At 34.4% G+C, this 21,817-nt stretch overlaps 4 protein-coding genes across 4 annotated transcripts; all 4 read right to left on the bottom strand.

Annotated features, from left to right (window-relative positions):
- Window positions 1-2,360: 2,360 nt before the first annotated feature.
- LOC117923254 (probable F-box protein At4g22030) lies at window positions 2,361-3,656 on the bottom strand. Its single transcript, XM_034841474.1, has one exon. The coding sequence runs from the start codon at window positions 3,654-3,656 to the stop codon at window positions 2,361-2,363; it is 1,296 nt and encodes a 431-aa protein (XP_034697365.1).
- A 4,380-nt stretch (window positions 3,657-8,036) lies between these two features.
- Window positions 8,037-9,355, bottom strand: LOC117923253 (probable F-box protein At4g22030). The gene is made up of 2 exons (XM_034841473.1): window positions 8,569-9,355; window positions 8,037-8,428 (listed from the first exon to the last, which is right to left on the bottom strand). Exons 1-2 carry the CDS (start codon window positions 9,353-9,355, stop codon window positions 8,037-8,039), a joined length of 1,179 nt encoding a protein of 392 aa, XP_034697364.1.
- Window positions 9,356-13,609: 4,254 nt separating this feature from the next.
- On the bottom strand, window positions 13,610-14,905 carry LOC117923252 (probable F-box protein At4g22030). Its single transcript, XM_034841472.1, has one exon. The coding sequence runs from the start codon at window positions 14,903-14,905 to the stop codon at window positions 13,610-13,612; it is 1,296 nt and encodes a 431-aa protein (XP_034697363.1).
- A 5,058-nt stretch (window positions 14,906-19,963) lies between these two features.
- On the bottom strand, window positions 19,964-21,458 carry LOC117924152 (probable F-box protein At4g22030). The gene has a single exon (XM_034842726.1). It carries the CDS (start codon window positions 21,374-21,376, stop codon window positions 20,081-20,083), a length of 1,296 nt encoding a protein of 431 aa, XP_034698617.1. The 5' UTR covers window positions 21,377-21,458; the 3' UTR covers window positions 19,964-20,080.
- Between the last annotated feature and the right edge of the window lie 359 nt (window positions 21,459-21,817).

The following is a 21,817-nucleotide window of genomic DNA, read 5'->3' as shown; positions in this document are numbered from 1 at the left end:
GGTGTTGACAGACACTATCAATTGGTATTGAAATGTTGACACTATCAGTCCCCTACCTTTTTATTCTCACGATTAGTGCAGTCACCCATCTCTTTAGACGTGCTATCAGTGCAACATGCACCCTACTTATTTAGACCTACCATCAGTGCAACCCCTACCTCTTTACACCCACCATCAGTACAACATCTTATTTCTTTAGACTTATCTTCACTTTAGGCCCCTACTTCTTCAGACCAACCATCAGTTAACCCCTTACCTTTTCAGACCCACCATCAATACAACCCCTACCTCTTTAGACCTACTTCCATTACAACCTTCTACCTCTTTAGACCCACCATCAGTGCAGATTGACTCATCTACTCAGCTAGATTTACCGTCAGTCATTTCGAGGGGTAGGCGAGGCCTACATTGACCTAGATTGCTACCTCCAACACCACCTCTATTTCTAGTTCCAACCCCATCACAGACAGATGTTTTGCATGTGTCACATGTAGTACCTGCTACAGTTAGAGAGGAGCGTCAAAAAAGGAAGAGAGTACCAATTACACATAAGTTCTCTCCTTGTGGAGGCATGTGAAATTATATATGTTTTTTATTTTTCACTATATTAATGTTTACTGGATATATTTTGTGACTTTGATTAAACTACTAAAAATTGCATTTTGTAGTAGACTTTTTCTAATGAATTTCATTGACTAATTTTGTCAAAAAATCTATATATGACAACTGCGGATTAAGAGTATACTATTATTTTGATAAAGATAAATTTATCATAATAAAAATAAATTAATATCTTAAAAAACAACAAATTAAATATCTTAAATGAATAAATTATACAATTTTATATATTATTTATATGTTATGTAAGTTTATTATTTTAAGATTATTAATTTATTAATAAATAAAATATTCATTTGTAATATCTTCTATTTATCAATTTATGTTTGTTAGAGTAATAATAGATTCTTAAGTTTAAATATAAATTATTTATTATAAAAGTGTATATTTTTAATTTCAATAATAAATTGTAATTTAATAGTTTTTAATTAAATTTGAAAGTAAAAAAAATTATAATTGAAATCTCAATTAGCAACTGTGGTTTAAAAGTATATTATTATTTCAATAAAGATAAATTTGTCATAATACAAATAAATTAATATCTTAAAAAACAAAAAATTAAATATCTTAAATTAATAAATTATACAATTTTATATATTATTTATATAGTATATAAATTATTATTTTAAGATTATTAATTTATTAATAAATAAATATTCATTTATTTTTTTTTAATTTATCAATTTATTTTGTTGAAGTAATACTAGATTCTTAAGTTTAAATATAAATAATTTATTGTTTAAGTATATTTTTAAATTTCAATCATAATTGTAATTTAATATTTTTAATTAAATTTTAAATTAAAAAAAAATTAACTAAAACCTCAGTTGAAACTGTAACTTTATTAAAAAATGAAGCCTCGGTTGGCAACCGTGGCTTTAGTTCAAAAATTAAGTCTCAGTTGCCAACTTAGGCTTCAGTTTAAAAATGAAGTCTCAGTTGACAACTGCGGTTTTAGTTCAAAAATGAAATCTCAATTGCCAATTGAGGCTTCAATTTAAAAATGAAGTCTTAGTTGGCAACTGCAACTTCAGTTCAAAAATGAAGCTTCAATTGCCAATTAAGGCTTTAACTAAAATAATGAAAAAATATATATTTTTTATGATATGACGTTTACGTGGTACTAAAGAAGTCAATTTGAACATAAGTTTCAAAAAGTTGTTAGATTTTTTTTTTTTTTTTGAAAATAAATGGAGCATTTTGACCCAAAACTCTCAACAGAGTTCAAATAAGGAATGATATTTTTGACCTTTTCCATGTGTGGATCATTAATTACGTAGTTTGTCTTCTTCCCATGACTTTTATGCATATTATGGATTCTAATAGCCAACCAACCCCATAAGAAAATGAAATTTTCAACCTCAGGAGCCGCATTTTCTTAGTTGTCATTTGGATTATCATGCTTTCTTGCACTAGAAAGAAAACCAAAGAAACTTTAGATGATAAAGAAAATTGATAAATTATCACAGTGACCCAGAAAATACATCAGTTTTAGCAGAATTGCATATTTTCTCAATTTTCAGTTTTTGGTGAGCGTTGTGTACAAATTGCTGCATAGAAAATGGACTAATTCAATTTCCATGGAATATTCAGACCTTTTAGCAGTCTGATTTCAATTGAATGAATGAATAAATGAATTACTAGATTGTACAGCCCTATTGTGTTTATAGACAAGGTTAGCTTACAATGATATACAAGATTTAGTGTATTATCAACAAAACTGAGGCTGAACCTCTAGGATATTAGAAGAGCTTGCTTGCAAACTCTTCAATGGCCTCTCCTTTTTTAGAAGAAGAACAAGAGGATGCCGCCAGACCCTTGAGCCCGGACAAGCTTCTTCCTAGCTGTAGAGCCACCTTCGTTTCAAACAATTCCCCATTCTCTCTTCTCCCCACATCTCTTTCATTCAGATTTGACTCTATGCTCTCTTCCATCATCCGGAAGAAGCCTGCGTTGCTTCTATACATCTCAAACACCATGCCCACTTGCCCGCCATGCTCCATTGTGTTCACCACGCTTGCCATGGCTCCAGCTACGACTCCTAGTGTGGCGGCCCAGGGACCGTGAGAAGATCCCACGAACGCAGTTCCACAAGCCGCTAAGCCTGTCAATAAGGGACCAGAAATGGCGAGCATCCTGTTAACTTTCAAGGCTATTTTGCCCAGCCTCAAATAGTCTTCAGTGTCCTTTCTCTTCAAAACCCCAACTACTTCTCTCATTTCTTCCTCCAACTCCACACTCCAACCATTTCCATCTGTTCTCCCACTCTGCCTGTCCTGCCTTTGCCTGTGCTCCGGCCACCATATAGCAGGCTCCACAGTTTTGGGGAATTTATCGAGCATCGCTCCTAGTAAAGGAAGCGGGAAGGCCTTGTCCAGTGACAAAACTTTCTCCATAACTTCTTCAACATCGGTACTAGTAGGAGTACCGCAAGAGAGTGTTCTTTGAATCTGGCCATGAAGCTGCTTAAACAACCTCGCGGCATTGCGCTGTTCTTCGACGAGTTGAGATGGCTGGATCTTATTCATCCCCACCAACATCCCAGTGGCTGCCAAATACATCAGAGTGGAAGAGAGCTTGAGAGCTACAAGGGGTCCTCCTACGCTTGTAGCAGCAATTCCAGCCATGGTTGCAGCAGTGAGTGTGATTGCATTAATGGATGTCAAAAGAAGATGGTTCCAATTATCACGCTGCTCACCGATATTCTTGTGCATCTCCACTCTATCTGCAACAGCCTCCATCATTGCATGGAGTTTAGCGATCACCAAAGGATCAGAAACAGTGCTCACAGAAGGGAAAGTACCATTAGTACTCAGCTCGTATTTCTTCTCCAAATTGCTGGTGGTTGCAGCTGTGAGACCAACCCCCATGTCCAGTACTTCCTGTAGTACCAAATTTCTAGCGGGGAGGTTCAAAGATAGGCGGCCGGGCTGGAGTTTAGGCATATTGATAGTAGCTCTTATCATTCCTCTCCGGCAACGAGATGAGGAATAAGCCACTGACGTAATAACAGCCGATGAAAATTGAAGACTCACCATGTCCTCTCCTTGAACGATCTGTATGAGTTTCTTCTTGTTGCTAAGATTGGTTGATTTCTAATGGGTATGTAGTGAATGGCTTAGGCTTGTAGTGAAATGTGGTGGCAATGCAACCTGGATTATATATAGGGAATGGGAGTGGACCAAGTACGCTATTCAACGTTTGAATGATCTCATGGGTCTTGGCTTAGACCGTTTCTTGTCTTTGGTTCATTGGTGTTTCACCTCTCAATTACGCTGCTTGTCAGCTTGGGCATTGAGGCAGTACTTCATTGACTTTCAACCTGCAAAAACCAGTAAAACCTTGAAATAATAAAATCAACCTTTTGCTTCTCCAATATTTCTGGGTCTGAATTCTGTAGCCATATATCGTTGATCAGCAGTGACGTAACTAAAACATGGGATTTGTTCAAAGATTACAAGTATTTTGAGCATTATCACCATTTTATGAAATTTCCAGACGTCTTTCTTTCCGATTAACATACCGTATTCCAATGAGAGAATAGGCTTTCTTTTTGTCAATTTTTTTTTTTTAAAATTTTTATGACTAAATCACAAATTCAAAATAATTTATTAGTAAGGTCAATTATTATTCAAAAATAATAATGAGAAATAAAGAGATAAGTTTAGTCTTGATATATTTTTTTTTTCTTACAAGCTTGTTGGTTTTTTTTTTTTTTTTTTTTTTTTTAATCTATACGTATATATTTGATTGTCTTCCTATTTCTATGACAAATCAAATAGCTATTTTGAGTTTTTTATATTTTATTTTATTTTTTCCTTTTTTATGATCCTAACACAAGGTAATTAATTATCAGAAAAAAATCCCTCAATTATTATAGGTATTATATTATAATAAAATGATTGGTCTCATTAATGTTTATAATGTAATTAAGATAGTTGATAATATATAGAAGAAAATGGAGAAGTAGTTGTTCTCAATTATAGTTTATTTAATAAAAGAAAACATTTTAAATATTTTTCTAACTTAGAAAACAAGTTTACAAAACTTGTACAAAATCAAAATTTTTAAAAAATAATTCTGAAAATAAAACATTTTTTCTTTAAAAAAAAAAATTGACAAGTTTTCAATTTTTTTTAAAGAATATTTTGAGTAAGAAAAATGCTTTGGGACTTTTTCACGGTACATAAAATATATAAATACTTCTTAAGAATAAACCACCAAAACAATTTTTTATATTAAATTTCTAATCAAAATTTTGTTAATTTTGTTAATTTTTCTTTTAAAAACGATTAAGAATTACTCTTAATCTCTGTTCTAAAACTGACGGCCCTTTTTATTTGACTGGTCGTTGGACCATGGAGCGGCGGTTAGAATTTGACAGTTTGGCGGCATCCTTTAGCAAAGATGAGGTCATGGGAATAGGAGGACGGGCGCCAGTGGGCGCTGGCCCTAGTTCATTTGGTCAAAAAGTGCTACTGTTCTAATCAACATTCAGCCCTCCATGGAAATTATCTTGAGACCCAAATGTTATGGCTTAAAGCAAGCACTAAATGCATCGTATGATCAAATTAATGGATACGTCAAGGAACAAAGTGAAAATCTATGTTGTATGTTAAGACAGGAGATATGAATGAAATACTTAGTATTTGCCTTTAAGTTTATGATTTGATTTATACTAATAAATGTATTATTTTAATGAAAGGATTTTAAAAAGATGATGATGATTAATTTGAGATGATTGATTTAACTTGACGAGTTATTTTCTGACTTGATGAGTTGTTTTCTTATGTTGGAAGTCATCTAATGGGATGCAAAAAAATTTATTTTTCAAGAGAAGCATGAAAATAATCTTCTTAAGAAATTTGAACTGAATAACTAAAATCCAATGAAAACTAAATGCCGATAAAATTTTTGTTTAAATGATAGGGAAGAAAAGGTTGAGTATAATGAAGTTTGATTGGTAGCTTATTATATCTCACCAACATAGGTTAGATATTATGTAAGCAACAAATCTCTTATTAAGGCTTATGCAAAGTTCAAGCAAGTTTCATTATGGTGCAAGTAAGAAAGTGTTAAAATATTTAAAATGAACGAGTTCATATAGAATTTGGTACACTAATACAACTGAAAGGAAAACCGATGACTTATATATTTTTGGTAGAAAACATTACCCATATTTTCTATCAATCTCCTACTAATCTTGACTATAATATCCATATTCTCTATCAATCTTCTACCAATCTTGGTTGTAACTTACAGCTCACACATATCTCTTGTTACCAGTATATAATACAATGAATCACAAAGGAATGACATGCTCTCATTTTTTTATTCTTTGTGTAAACCTAACAATAACTAATCGTTAGCTTTGGATTTTTTATTTTTTTTATTGTGATTAGGTAGGTTTAATCGAAGATTGAAAAATAACCATAGGCTATATTTTCAATCTTAGTTCAGGTTTGTAGAATTCAAAGAGTCATCAATTGCTTTGTCTTCCTTAGAAGCGGAACATATTGCAACAACTTTTAGAACTCATGAAATTGTTGGTTAAGAGGAATTTTAGAAGATATGAAACAACATCAAGAAGAGCCCACAATTATCCATTATGATAATATTCAACGATTTTTGTGACAAAGAACCTCCTTGTTTCATGGGTGCACAAAACATATAGAGATACTTCTTCATTTTATCAAAGAGTTGATAGTCAAAGTAACTATTAAAATGATATATTATAACATCAATGAATAACTTGCCGATATATTTATGAAATCTCTATCTTTAGAGGCATTTGAGTTTTCATGGATATTTTAGGAGTTGCAACATTTCAGCATTAAGTAGAGAATTGGAATTAACATTGATATTTTATTGGTTAGCTACAATTTTATTTTAAATCAAATAAGATATCAAATTTCGTACTTGTATAAGTGGGTTAGTATTAGCAGGCTAGTAGTTAACTTATTTAAGAATTTGTTAGAGTCAGATTATTTATTTAAATGCAAAATGATGAATAAAAAATCAATCTAATTCAATTAGACTTCTTGCTTCTTATCCAAACTTTTTTAAGTGCTCTATTTTATTTTACTTCTCACTTCCTAATAGTTGAACTTCTTTTGGATTATCAGGGTCATTCCGTAACTTAGGCTTTCTTTGCTGCGATCATCTCGCTTGTAGATTTAGAAATATTTCCCTCAAATATGGGAAGAAAAATGTAAAAATATTTCAATTAAAAAGTAAAGAGTATGTGGGGGAGGAGGAGGGAAAACAGGGAAACTAGTATTATACCAGGCACATGCAATGATGCTGTGGAAGATGACACGGAACTGGCCCTCTATTCCTATGTATTGTTTGCAAGATTTTATATAATATTGAAGTTATACAAGGATCAAGGTGAGGGTTGCCTACCTATATTTCCATGAAACATGAAGATATGATCATGGACATTACCCTCAACAACCAGCCCATAGTAGATCATTTATACAAAGTTGTTCCAAGGTGGAGATGTCAATTATTCGATCATGATCACCTTAAATAAATAATTTAATTTGAAAATTAATTAGAATAAAACAACACGTTTAACATAAATCAGTACCCATAGTAGACCCTAGGATTTCCGGAAATTTAAGGTTCACATTTAACCCTAGAAGTCAACATTTGTGTAAAACTCCATGAAATCTATATAAAAACTAGAACATTATTTCTAAATCTTGGAGTCTATTAATTAATTTTTCCTTCTTGTTGGATTCTAATTCTCAGCATCAAAGTTCGTTAAAATTAAATGGAGTGACAACTATCTACTGTAAAGAAGAATCATTTGGTGGCAAATCCACCATTTACTTTGGCTTATGATAAAAGTCAGAACCTCCTCAGACTCAAAAGTACCTGCCTTATTTCAATAGAGTCCAAACGAAGGAATGATATTTGACCTTTTCCATGTATAGTTTACATTGTTTTTCCTCCTCCAATGGCCTCTATATATAGTATATATGGACTCGACTAACCCACCAACCCCATAAGAAAATGAAACTTTTCTGTCTCAGAAGCTGCATTTTCTTAGTTGCCATTTGGATTTTCATGCTTTCTTCACTAAAAAAAAAACTAAAGAAACTTTAGATGATAAGGAAAAAGTATTAAGTATTACATTGTTTATTATTCATGGACTTTCACTCCAAATTGACCCAGAAATACATCGGTTTTAGCTGAAAGCATATAAAACTTATTAATTTTCAGTTTTGATGAGCAGATGTGTTCAAATTGATGTATAGAAAACGGACTAATTCAATTTCCATGGAATATTCAGACCTTTTAGCAGTCTGATTTCAATTCAATGAATGAATAAATGAATTACTAGATTGTACAGCCCTATTGTGTTTATAGACAAGGTTAGCTTACAATGATATACAAGATTTAGTGTATTATCAACAAAACTGAGGATGAACCACCATGATATTAGAAGAGCTTGCTTGCGAACTCTTCAATGGCCTCTCCTTTTTGGAAGAAGAATAAGAGGATGCTGCCAGATCCTTGAGCCCGGACAAGCTTCTTCCTAGCTGTAGAGCCACCTTCATTTCAAACAATTCCCCATTCTCTCTTCTCCCCACATCTCTTTCATTCAGATTTGACTCTATGCTCTCTTCCATCATCCGGAAGAAGCCTGCGTTGCCTCTATACATCTCAAACACCATGCCCACTTGCCCGCCATGCTCCATTGTGTTCACCACGCTTGCCATGGCTCCAGCTACGACTCCTAATGTGGCGGCCCAGGGACCCTGAGAAGATCCCACGAACGCAGTTCCACAAGCCGCTAAGCCTGTCAATAAGGGGCCAGAAATGGCGAGTATCTTGTTAACTTTCAAGGCTATTTTGCCCAGCCTCAAATAGTCTTCAGTGTCCTTTCTCTTCAAACCCCAACAACTTCTCTCATTTCTTCCTCCAACTCCACACTCCAACCATTTCCATCTGTTCTCCCACTCTGCCTTTCCTGTCTTTGCCTGTGCTGCGGCCACCATACAGCAGGTTCCACAGTTTCGGGGAATTTATCAAGCATGGCTCCTAGTAAAGGAAGCGGGAATGCCTTGTCCAGTGCCAAAACTTTCTCCATGGCTTCCTCAATATCGGTACTAGTAGGAGTGCCACAAGAGAGTGTTCTTTGAATCTGGCCATGAAGCTGCTTAAACAGCCTCGCAGCATTGCGCTGTTCTTCGACCAGTTGAGATGGCTGGATCTTATTCATCACCACCAACATCCCAGTGGCTGCCAAATACATCAGAGTTGAAGAGAGCTTGAGGGCCACAAGGGGTCCTCCTACACTTGTAGCAGCAATTCCAGCCATAGTTGCAGCAGTGAGTGTGATTGCATTAATGGATGTCAAAAGAAGATGGTTCCAATTATCACGCTGCTCCCCGATATTCTTGTGCATCTCCACTCTATCTGCAACAGCCTCCATCATTGCATGGAGCTTAGCAATCACCATAGGATCAGAAACATTGCTCACAGAAGGCAAAGTAGTATTAGGTCTGGACTCGTATTTCTTCTCTACATGGCTGGTGGTTGCAGCTGTGAGACCAACTCCCATGTCCAGTACTTCCTGTACCAGATCTCTAGCGGGGAGCTTCAGAGATAGGCCGCCAGTCCGGAGCTTAGGCATATTGATAGTAGCTCTTATCATTCCTCTCCGGCAACAAGATAAGGAATGAGGCAATGAACCAATAACGCCTGAAGATTGAAGACTTGCCATGTTCTCTCCTCGTATGATCTGTATGAGTTTCTTTTGGTTGCTAAGATTGGGTTATTCTAATGGGCGTGTATTGAATGGCTTAGGCTTGAAGAAGTGTAGTGAAATGGGGTAGAGATGCAACCTGGATTATATATATAGGGAATGGGAGTGGACCAAGTATGCTGTTCAACGTTTGAATGGGCTCATGGGTCTTGATTTAGACTGTTTCTCGTCTTCGGTTTATTGGGGGTTTCACCCTTCAATTAGGCTGCTTGTAAGCCAGGGCATTCAAGCAGTCCTCCATTGACTTTCAACCTGAAAAAACCAGTAAAACCTAGCAATGGGCAAAGACATTACAAGTATATATTTTAATTAACTGTACAAAATCTGACCGATTATGAACAATTTCCACAGCTCATTTATGACTTTTTAGAGATATTTGTCAAATGGATTGAGGTAATATATGACCAATAATTTAAATTTAAATTCGTGGTAATAGCACTAATGGGTCATGACCACAAACAATAAAATCAACCTTTAATTTGCTTCTCCAATATTTCTGGGTTTCAATGCTGTAGCCATATATGACGTTTTTTTTTAAATTATTATAACTAAATTGTTGCAAAATTTAATGAGAAATTTAAATACTTTGCACTAAAACCTCATGTGCCTTGCTTATCACTATGACAACACTTAAATTACCTGATCTTTCCAATTGCCTTAATTTCTATTTAGTTTTTCTTAATTCATATTCTTTAGTTTGTCACTATCACCTAAAATAGTATTTTCCTATTCAAAATAATAAAATAAATCCTCCACTACTGATTTCTAATTTGAATAATTTGTAACCATGAGTTTAATAACAGTGTTATGATTGTTACCCAAATCATCCATTATAATCAGCACAAAAATAAAAATCCTTGAATAACAAAAGCTACAATAATACTTGTTAGGAAAAAACTAGAACCTTTGAATAATTCAGATATAAAAACTTAAGAGTTTAAGATCTTCTATTGTGGAATTACCCAAAAGAGGGATTTGCAATTTATGTATTCTTTGATTGGAAAATAATTGATCAAAACAAGCAAAAATCATTCAATCACATACATTGACATGTCATTTATATAAATTAATAAATAAATAAAAAATCACTTACAAAGTTTGTTAAAGACTTTGGGAAACCCAAAAATTTTAGGGTCAGAAACCATAAAACTAAAATTCATAAAATTTTAAAAATTAGGTACATAGTTTTACTTTATAGTTATTATCTTCTGAAACTTATACCAATAGAACATACATCTATTCTCACATCTATGACGCAATACATTCATGCTTTTTAGTAGACTTCTCAACACCTTAAAAAGATATCATTCTAATACTTCAAACCCAAAGAATTTTGATTTTTTTTTGTTTTTTTTTTCTTTTTGTTTGACAATGTTAAGGGCAAAAAATAATGACATAAATTTTAGGCACATCAGTTCAAAATCATTCAATACCAAACATATGTATAAGGGATAAACCCTAGTGGACTTGGACTCAAATTAAAAATAGCATTTTACCAAAAAAAAAAAAAATCGAAAACTTGAATTTGGAAAATGATAAAAACCGGGCTAGTTAGTGTTCAAAGACTTGAGCGCTATTCAAAGGCAGTTAACTACTATCCCTGAGGGTGCTTAAGTGCTCTTTCAAAAATTTCTTTTTCAATTAAATTTTTATGCCCAATTTCTCTTTTCTTTTTTTTTTCTTTTTTTTGTGATAATCTTTCAATTGAAATTCATTTTTATACTTAATTTTTATATAATTCTACTATATGCCTTATATAAGTCATTGACTTTGTCATAACCCAATAATACTTGTCTAAAAGCATATAAAGTCTTAATCTACCAACATAACTAAATAACCTAATACACTAATAGAAACAAGTTTAAGAGAACCGATTAATTCTTTTTCATCCTTTGAGTAATGAAATAGACATGTAAATTAACTAAGAAATATCAAGCAAATAAAATAGGAAAAATAAGTCAACAAGATCTACAAAATTTAAGAGTTTAGTTTTATGTAGAAAATAATCTAATGTGGAAAAAAAAACTCATTAGTTGCAATCCACTCAAATCCTCTATTAATAAAAAATTATGGGGTAAAATTAATTCAAAAAAAAACTAGAGACTATCATTTATTAGCTACTCTTTCAAAGGTAAATTTCAACAAATATCATTAAATTCAAAGTTTGGATCTTTTCAATGTACAAGCAATAAAAAGAGAATAAACAATATATGATTCAAATTGATGGAAACATAACTTAAATCACTACCAATAATATATTGAAATTTTAAGATGAGGATACGTAAAGATTAACAATTTGATCTTATATTATTCATATGAGAAAAACTCCTAATAACAGGGATTAAAATATCATATATCAAAGGATTGATCGATATTTTTTAGATTTTATCAATCTTATGACAATTTTAATGTTATATCCCAATCTCTCTCTCTCTAATGTTAGATTGAGTGGATGCCACCTCCATAATATATATATATATATATATATATATATTTGGTGTGACCCTTTCCAATGTGAAGGTTGTGGTACCTACTCACTCTTCTGTCTTTTTCTCTCCCTCTCTCTTATTTTTAAGTTTGAATGAGTACCACAACCTCCACATGGGAAGGGGCCACGCCAACTTCTATCTATAAATAAATAAGAGAGAGAGTCAAATGGTAAGAAATCAATACACTACCAAATTGAAATAATAAAGAGATTTACCTATTTCAAGTGCTCAATTCTTACTTGAAATTACAAGGGATTTTAGATTTTCACCAAAAATTATAAGAAAACTCATATACCTAGAATTATAATGTTAAATGGTTCGCAATTTATCAAAAAAGATAAAAATTACAATAAAGAATTGATCAGTCATCAAGTAGGCAGTCAAACTGTGAACAAATTTTAACAGCACTCATATCACTATATACTAAAATCGATTACTTTATATTACAATCAATCCACAAATTGACCAAAACTACTTACTCTTAGTGGTCAACACTATTTAGTCACCTTCAAAGAGCTGGTGAGGTACCCCACAGTACTCCATGTTTGATGATATTTAATATTTAAATTTTGGAACCAAACATATTCTAAGAAATGCCTTTTTTTAAGACATAATTTGATTTTTTTTTTTTTTTAAACTAGATCCATCATCCTCGGCTGTTGCCAAACAATACTAAAAGCAGATCTCCTTTTGGGCATTTCAATTATATATTTGAACAATGCAAAGGGATGATAATATAATTATGTTACCAGTTCTTCACTTTTGAGTAATTAAGTAAATGGGAATGGTAAGGACAAAGGGATAATGTCTGCACATCGACAAGCCACCCCACAATTTCTTCTCTTTTGGTTATATTCTTGATTGCATTTTCGTCAAGTTCACATCACATAAATTTATCATTAATTAAATGAAAGGTAATCATAGAAAATGTAGCCATAATTACGACCTTAATACCTCTTGGATATGGCTAAAGATCGCATGGCAGATTTTAGGCCCCAAAGGTCAACAGAGGATTGTGTACACCCTATAAAAATCTTTTTAAAAACTGACAACTAACACAGAATTCATACCTCTTGGAGTCTATTTAATGGAGTGACAACTATCTACTGTAAAGAGAATCATTTGGTAGCAAACCCATAGTTGACTTTGGTTCTTATGTTAAAAGTTAGTATCTCCTCGACTCACAGATATCTGTCTTATTTCAATAGAGTTCAAACAAGAAATGATAATTTTGACCTTTTCCATGTGTGGATCATTAATTGCGTAGTTTGTCTTCTTCCAATGACTTCTATGCATATTATGGATTCTAATAGCCAACCAACCCCGTAAGAAAATGAAATTTTCAACCTCAGGAGCTGCATTTTCTTAGTTGTCATTTGGATTTTCATGCTTTCTTGCAGTAGAAAGAAAACCAAAGAAACTTTAGATAAAGAAAAACGATGAATTATCACAGTGACCCAGAAAACACATCAGTTTTAGCAGAAAGCATATTTTCTCAATTTTCAGTTTTGGTGAGTGTTGTGTTCAAATTGCTGTATAGAAAATGGACTAATTCAATTTCCATGGAACATTCAGACCTTTACCAGTCTGATTTCAATTGAATGAATGAATAAATGAATTACTAGATTGTACAGCTCTATCGTGTTTATAGACAAGGTTAGCTTACAATGATATACAAGATTTAGTGTATTATCAACAAAACTGAGGATGAACCACCACGATATTAGAAGAGCTTGCTTGCGAACTCTTCAATGGCCTCTCCTTTTTTAGAAGAAGAACAAGAGGATGCTGCCAGACCCTTGAGCCCGGACAAGCTTCTTCCTAGCTGTAGAGCCACCTTCATTTCAAACAATTCCCCGTTCTCTCTTCTCCCCACATCTCTTTCTTTCAGATTTGACTCTATGGTCTCTTCCATCAGCCGGAAGAAGCCTGCGTTGCTTCTATACATCTCAAACACCATGCCCACTTGCCCGCCATGCTCCATTGTGTTCACCACGCTTGCCATGGCTCCAGCTACGACTCCTAGCGTCGCGGCCCAGGGACCGTGAGAAGATCCCACGAACGCAGTTCCACAAGCCGCTAAGCCTGTCAATAAGGGACCAGAAATGGCGAGCATCCTGTTAACTTTCAAGGCTATTTTGCCCAGCCTCAAATAGTCTTCAGTGTCCTTTCTCTTCAAAACCCCAACTACTTCTCTCATTTCTTCCTCCAACTCCACACTCCAACCATTTCCATCTGTTCTCCCACTCTGCCTGTCCTGCCTTTGCCTGTGCTCCGGCCACCATACAGCAGGCTCCACAGTTTTGGGGAATTTATCGAGCATCGCTCCTAGTAAAGGAAGCGGGAAGGCCTTGTCCAGTGCCAAAACTTTCTCCATAACTTCCTCAACATCGGTACTAGTAGGAGTGCCACAAGAGAGTGTTCTTTGAATCTGGCCATGAAGCTGCTTAAACAACCTCGCGGCATTGCGCTGTTCTTCGACGAGTTGAGATGGCTGGATCTTATTCATCACCACCAACATCCCAGTGGCTGCCAAATACATCAGAGTGGAAGAGAGCTTGAGAGCTACAAGGGGTCCTCCTACACTTGTAGCAGCAATTCCAGCCATGGTTGCAGCAGTGAGTGTGATTGCATTAATAGATGTCAAAAGAAGATGGTTCCAATTATCACGCTGCTCCTCGATATTCTTGTGCATCTCCACTCTATCTGCAATAGCCTCCATGATTGCATGGAGCTTAGCAATCACCATAGGATCAGAAACATTGCTCACAGAAGGGAAAGTACCATTAGTACTCGGCTCGTATTTCTTCTCCAAATTGCTGTTGGTTGCAGCTATGAGACCAACTCCCATGTTCAGTACTTCCTGTAGTACCAAATCTTTAGCAGGGAGGGTCAAAGATAGGCGGCCGGGCTGGAGCTTAGGCATATTGATGGTAGCTCTTGTCATTCCTCTCCGGCAACGAGATGAGGAATAAGCCACTGATGTAATAACAGCCGATGAAGATTGAAGATTTGCCATGTCCTCTCCTTTTGTGATCTGTATGAGCGTCTTCTTGTTGCTAAGATTGGTAAATTCTATTGGATATGTATTGAGTGGCTTAGGCTTGAAGAAGTGTAGTGAAATGGGGAAGAGATGCAACCTGGATTATATATAGGGAATGGGAGTGGACCAAGTACGGTGTTCAACGTTTGAATGGTCTCATGGGTCTTGGCTTAGACTCTTTCTTGTCTTCGGTTTATTGGTGTTTCACCCTTCAATTAATGAGGCTGCTTGTAGGCTAGGGCATTGAGGCAGTCCTCCATTGACTTTCAACCTGCAAAAACCAGTAATTAAGAGTTCAAAATCCCAATGAGTATGAACAATTCCTTCAGCTCGTTATCTCTCTTTTTGGAGATATTTGTCAAATGTTTTTAAGGTGATATATGACGAAGAATTTAAATTTAAATTCCCAATGATGTGTCATGACCAGAAATAGTAAAATCAACCTTTTGCTTCTCCAATATTTCTGGGTCTGAATTCTGTAGCCATATATCGTTGATCAGCAGATAAATTTGACATAACTAAAACATGGGATTTGTTCGAAGATTACAAGCAGTTTGAGCATTATCACCATTTTATGAAATTTCCAGACGTCTTTCTTTCCGATTAACATACCGTGTTCCAATGAGAGAATGGGCATTCTTTTTCTCAATTTTTTTTTTAAAAAATTTTATGACTAATCACAAATTAAAAACAATTCATTGGTAGGTCAATAATTATTCCAAAAAAAAAAAGAAGAGAAATTTAAAGCTTTCGTTTGGGTCTTAAAAAGTTTGTGTGAAAGTACAGTAGGCATAATCCACTGATGAAAGGAAAAGAAAAAAATTGTAATGAAAACAAGGAGATGATAAGTTTAATCTTAATAATTTTTTTTCTTTTAAGTTTTATAGTTTTTTTAATTTATATGTATATATTTGATTTTCTTCCTATTTCCATGACAAATGAAATTGAGATTTTGAATTTTCTTTATTTGTTTCTAACTTAAAAAACAAGTTTACAAAACTTTCAAAAAATCAATTTTTAAAAAAATTATTTTGGAAAGAAAATATTTTTTCTTCAAAAAAAAAAAAAGTTCGACATGTTTTTATTTTTTTTAAAGAATATTTTAAGTAAGAAAAATGTTTTGTGACCATTTCATTGTACATAAAATAGATAAATACTTGTTAAGAATAAACCATCAAAAATATTTTTTTTAATATTAAATTTCTAATCAGAATTTTGTTGATTTTTTTTTTTTTAAATGATTAAAAATTAGGTGGTATTTATTTTTTAACTAAATAGAAAAACAAAAATATTTGATTTTTTTTATTCAGCTAAAAGTAACTCATCGACATCAACTAATATAATTAAACTAAATTTATTAATAATAAATTCATTTTAATTATATTGATTAATATACAAGATACTTTTTAATTGAATAGAAAAATTATATATTTTAATTTTTTCTATTCAATCAAAATACAAACACAGCTTGCGGCATCCTTTAGCAAAGATGAGGTCATGGGAATTGGAGGACAGGCGCCAGTAGGAGCTGGCCCTAGTTTATTTGGTCAGAAAGTGCTATTGTTTTAATCCAACATTCAGCCCTCCATGGAATTTGATCGGAGACCCAAAACTGAACCATTCCTCATAAGTCAACCATTTCCAGCTTTTTAGCCCGGATGAAGGGTGTAAACACAACACAAAAATGAAATAGCTTTTTATTCTCATGTTGTGGTTGTCGCTTTCACCAGGAAGCAATTTGTTTGATTACAATCTGCTTTGCCTGTACTAAATATGGACCCATAAATATAGTCGAGATTACACACACATACAGTTCAAAGGTTAATAACCCCTACAGAAACTTCGGACTTTGAAGAGATCATAGTCTTGTTCTGTGTCACATAGAATGTAGTCCTAGCTGAGAGCATTGATCTTTTGAGATGGGTGGTCTTTGGGTCATTCACTTAGGCTTTCTTTTAGGAATGTGTTTTCGACTCTTTTAGGAAGTACACCTTAAAGTCATGTATTAGTGGGTTAGTGTTAGTATGTTAGCGGTTAATTTATTTAGGAGTTTGTTAGAGTTTGATTGTTTATTAAGTAAATTAATGAATAAAAAGTCAGTCTAATTCAATTAGGCTTCTTGCTTGTTTATACAATGTTTTTAAGAGCTCTATTTTATTTTTATTTCTTACTTCCTAACTATTATAGATAAGACAACTTTTTTTGGATTATCATTTCGATACTAGAGTCAAATTAATCGGAAGGCAAACAATGTTGGTCCTACCCTAACTCAGTCTACCATATCCCACCTTTTCAAGGAAGTGGATATGATGTTTAGAGTATGAAGATGAGGACTCTCTTTATTTTCTAAGATTTATGGGAGCTTGTGGATGATAGGTGTAAAGAAGAGGAGATTTCTCCATGGGCTATTAGAAATGTACGAAACAAAAATGTTAAAGGCGTTGTTTTTTATCCAATAAGCAATTTCAAGAAACTATCTTTCCTCAAATTTATACAACAACAAAATCCAAATAAGAATGCTTTGCAAATAAGATATTAAGGCACAACTAAGGCACAAATCATTAAATTTCAAACTCTTTGTATAAAGTTTGAAACCTCACTCATAAAAGATTTTGCCAAAAAAAAAAAAAAAATCAGAAGCATTGTCTATCTTCAGGAGATTCAAGATCACGTCGAAAAGTACAATGGTTTTCCCTTGAAGATTTTGTGAATAGATCATGGTGATGAATTTTGTTTTAATGAGTTTGATAAATTTTGTAAAGATTATGATAATTGGAGGCAGTTAACAACCAGCTACACTTCTCAAGAAAATGGGTGGCATATAGGAAAAATAGAAGTCTTGTGGAGATGGCTAAGAGTATGTTGAAAGCAAAAGGTCTTCTAAATTGTTTCAGGGCTGATGTAATTCATATTGCACTCTTCATAGGAGTCTGACATTAGCATTACACCACCAAACTCCTTTTGAAGCATGGAATGCATAAACTTGATGAAACTAAGGGGTATCAATTTTTAATCCTATCACCAAGCAACTAATTATCAATTGTGATGTTGTGTTTGATGAGAAAAAAACTATTGGAATTGGACATTGCAAAATTCTTCAAGTGTACTTTTTCAAGGTGATGAGTTGGTACAGACTTATTCTTCAAAGCATTGAATTTAACATGGTAATAATTTCAATCCTTTCACAAGTCCTTTTCAGATCAAGATATACTTCATCAACATCTTCAAGGACCTTATTTTCTTGCTTCATCAACATCTACAAGAACCTTATTTTGAAAATTAATTCCTTGAAAGATATATATGAGTAGTGTGAAAGGTGTCAATTCACTCAATTTAATATATTAAAATTTTAAGATTAGAATAAGTAAATATTCATAATTGGATCTTATGTTATTCATATGAGAAAAGCTCCTAATGATAGAAATTAAAATATCGTATATCAAAGGGTCAATCAATATTTCTCAAGATTTTATTGATTTTCGACGATTTTAATGTTATGTCACAACCTCTGTTTCTCTCTAATGTTAGATTGAGTAGATACTACAACCTCCAACATTTATATATTTTTGGTGTGACCCCTTCCAATGTAAAGGTTGTGGTACCTACTCACTCTTCTTTCTTTTTCTCTCCTCTCTCTTATTTTTATGTTGGAATGAGTACCACAACCTCCACATGGGAAGGGGCCACGCCAACTTCTATCTATAAATAAATAAGAGAGAGAGTCAAATGGTAAGAAATCAATACACTACCAAATTGAAAATAATAAAGAGATTTACCTATTTCAAATACTCAATTCTTACTTGAAATTACAAGGGATTTTAGATTTTCACCAAAAATTATAAAAAAAAAAAAACTCATATACCTAGGATTATAACGTTAAATGGTTCACAATTTATCAAAAAAGATAAAAATTACAATAAAGATCAGTCATCAAGTAGGCAGTCAAACTGTGAATAAATTTTAACAGCACTCATATCACTATATAATATTAAAATCGATTACTTTATATTACAATCAATCCACAAATTGACCAAATATACTTACTCTTAGTGGTCCACACTATTTAGTCACCTTCAAAGAGCTGGTGAGGTACCCTACAGTACTCCATCACATGTAATGGTTTGATGATATTTAATATTTAAATTTTGGGAACCAAACTAAGAAATGCCTTTTTTTTTTTTAACTAGATCCATCATCCTCGGTTGTTGCCAAACAATACTAAAAGCAGATCTCCTTTTGGGCATTTCAATTATATATTTGAACAATGCAAAGGGATGATAATTATATAATTATGTTACCAGTTTCACGTTTGAGTAAATAAATGGGAATGGAGGGGACAAAGGGATAATGTATTCACATCGACAAGCCACCCTACAATTTCTTCTCTTTTGGTCATATTTTGATTGCATTTTCGCCAAAGTTCACATCACATAAATTTATCATTAGTTAAATGAAAGGCATCATAGAAAATGTAGTCATAATTACGACCTTAATTTCTCTTGGAGTCTATTTAATGGAGTGACAACTATCTACTGTAAAGAGAATCGTTTGGTAGCAAACCCATCGTTGACTTTGGCTCTTATGATAAAAGTGAGGTTCTCCTCGACTCACAGATATCTGTCTTATTTCAAAAGAGTTCAAACAAGGGGATTATAATTTTGACCTTTTCCATGTGTGGATCATTAATTACGTAGTTTGTCTTCTTCCAAAGACTTTTATGCATATTATGGATTCTAATAGCCAACCAACCCCATAAGAAAATGAAATTTTCAACCTCAGGAGCTGCAATTTCTTAGTTGTCATTTGGATTATCATGCTTTCTTGCACTAGAAAGAAAACCAAAGAAACTTTAGATGATAAAGAAAATCGATAAATTATCACAATCCCAGAAAATACATCAGTTTTAGCAGAATGCATATTTTCTCAATTTTCAGTTTTGGTGAACGTTGTGTACAAATTGCTGTATAGAAAATGGACTAATTCAATTTCCATGGAATATTCAGACCTTTACCAGTCTGATTTCAATTGAATGAATGAATAAATGAATTACTAGATTGTACAGCTCTATTGTGTTTATAGACAAGGTTAGCTTACAATGATATACAAGATTTAGTGTATTATCAACAAAACTGAGGATGAACCACCACGATATTAGAAGAGCTTGCTTGCGAACTCTTCAATGGCCTCTCCTTTTTTAGAAGAAGAACAAGAGGATGCTGCCAGACCCTTGAGCCCGGACAAGCTTCTTCCTAGCTGTAGAGCCACCTTCATTTCGAACAATTCCCCGTTCTCTCTTCTCCCCACATCTCTTTCATTCAGATTTGACTCTATGGTCTCTTCCATCAGCCGGAAGAAGCCTGCGTTGCTTCTATACATCTCAAACACCATGCCCACTTGCCCGCCATGCTCCATTGTGTTCACCACGCTTGCCATGGCTCCAGCTACGACTCCTAGTGTGGCGGCCCAGGGACCGTGAGAAGATCCCACGAACACAGTTCCACAAGCCGCTAAGCCTGTCAATAAGGGACCAGAAATGGCGAGCATCCTATTAACTTTCAAGGCTATTTTGCCCAGCCTCAAATAGTCTTCAGTGTCCTTTCTCTTCAAAACCCCAACTACTTCTCTCATTTCTTCCTCCAACTCCACACTCCAACCATTTCCATCTGTTCTCCTACTCTGCCTGTCCTGCGTTTGCCTGTGCTCCGGCCACCATACAGCGGGCTCCACAGTTTTGGGGAATTTATCGAGCATCGCTCCTAGTAAAGGAAGCGGGAAGGCCTTGTCCAGTGACAAAACTTTCTCCATAACTTCCTCAACATCGGTACTAGTAGGAGTGCCACAAGAGAGTGTTCTTTGAATCTGGCCATGAAGCTGCTTAAATAACCTCGCGGCATTGCGCTGTTCTTCGACGAGTTGAGATGGCTGGATCTTATTCATCACCACCAACATCCCAGTGGCTGCCAAATACATCAGAGTGGAAGAGAGCTTGAGAGCTACAAGGGGTCCTCCTACGCTTGTAGCAGCAATTCCAGCCATGGTTGCAGCAGTGAGTGTGATTGCATTAATGGATGTCAAAAGAAGATGGTTCCAATTATCACGCTGCTCACCGATATTCTTGTGCATCTCCACTCTATCTGCAACAGCCTCCATGATTGCATGGAGTTTAGCGATCACCAAAGGATCAGAAACATTGCTCACAGAAGGGAAAGTACCATTAGTACTCAGCTCGTATTTCTTCTCCAAATTGCTGGTGGTTGCAGCTGTGAGTCCAACCCCCATGTCCAGTACTTCCTGTAGTACCAAATTTCTAGCGGGGAGGTTCAAAGATAGGCGGCCGGGCTGAAGCTTAGGCATATTGATAGTAGCTCTTATCATTCCTCTCCGGCAACGAGATGAGGAATAAGCCACTGACGTAATAACAGCCGATGAAAATTGAAGACTCACCATGTCCTCTCCTCGTACGATCTGTATGAGTTTCTTCTTGTTGCTAAGATTGGTTGATTCTAATGGGTATGTACTATGTAGTGAATGGCTTAGGCTTGCAGTGAAATATGGTGGCAATGCAACCTGGATTATATATAGGGAACGGCAGTGGACCAAGTACGCTATTCAACGTTTGAATGGTCTCATGGGTCTTGGCTTAGACCGTTTCTTGTCTTTGGTTTATTGGCGTTTCACCTCTCAATTACGCTGCTTGTCAGCTTGGGTATTGAGGCAGTACTTCATTGACTTTCAACCTCCAAAAACCAGTAAAACGTTGAAATAGGCGTAGCCATTACAAGTACATATTTTAATTAAGAGTTCAAAATCCCAATGAGTATGAACAATTCCTTCAGCTCATTATATGATGAAGAATTTAAATTTAAATTTAAATTCCCAATAATGGGT

Source organism: Vitis riparia, chromosome 10, assembly GCF_004353265.1.
Source record: "Vitis riparia cultivar Riparia Gloire de Montpellier isolate 1030 chromosome 10, EGFV_Vit.rip_1.0, whole genome shotgun sequence".
In the NCBI taxonomy this organism is placed as follows: domain Eukaryota; kingdom Viridiplantae; phylum Streptophyta; class Magnoliopsida; order Vitales; family Vitaceae; genus Vitis; species Vitis riparia.
Note: the sequence above shows the minus strand (reverse complement) of the source record. Positions and strands in the feature narration are given on the sequence as shown.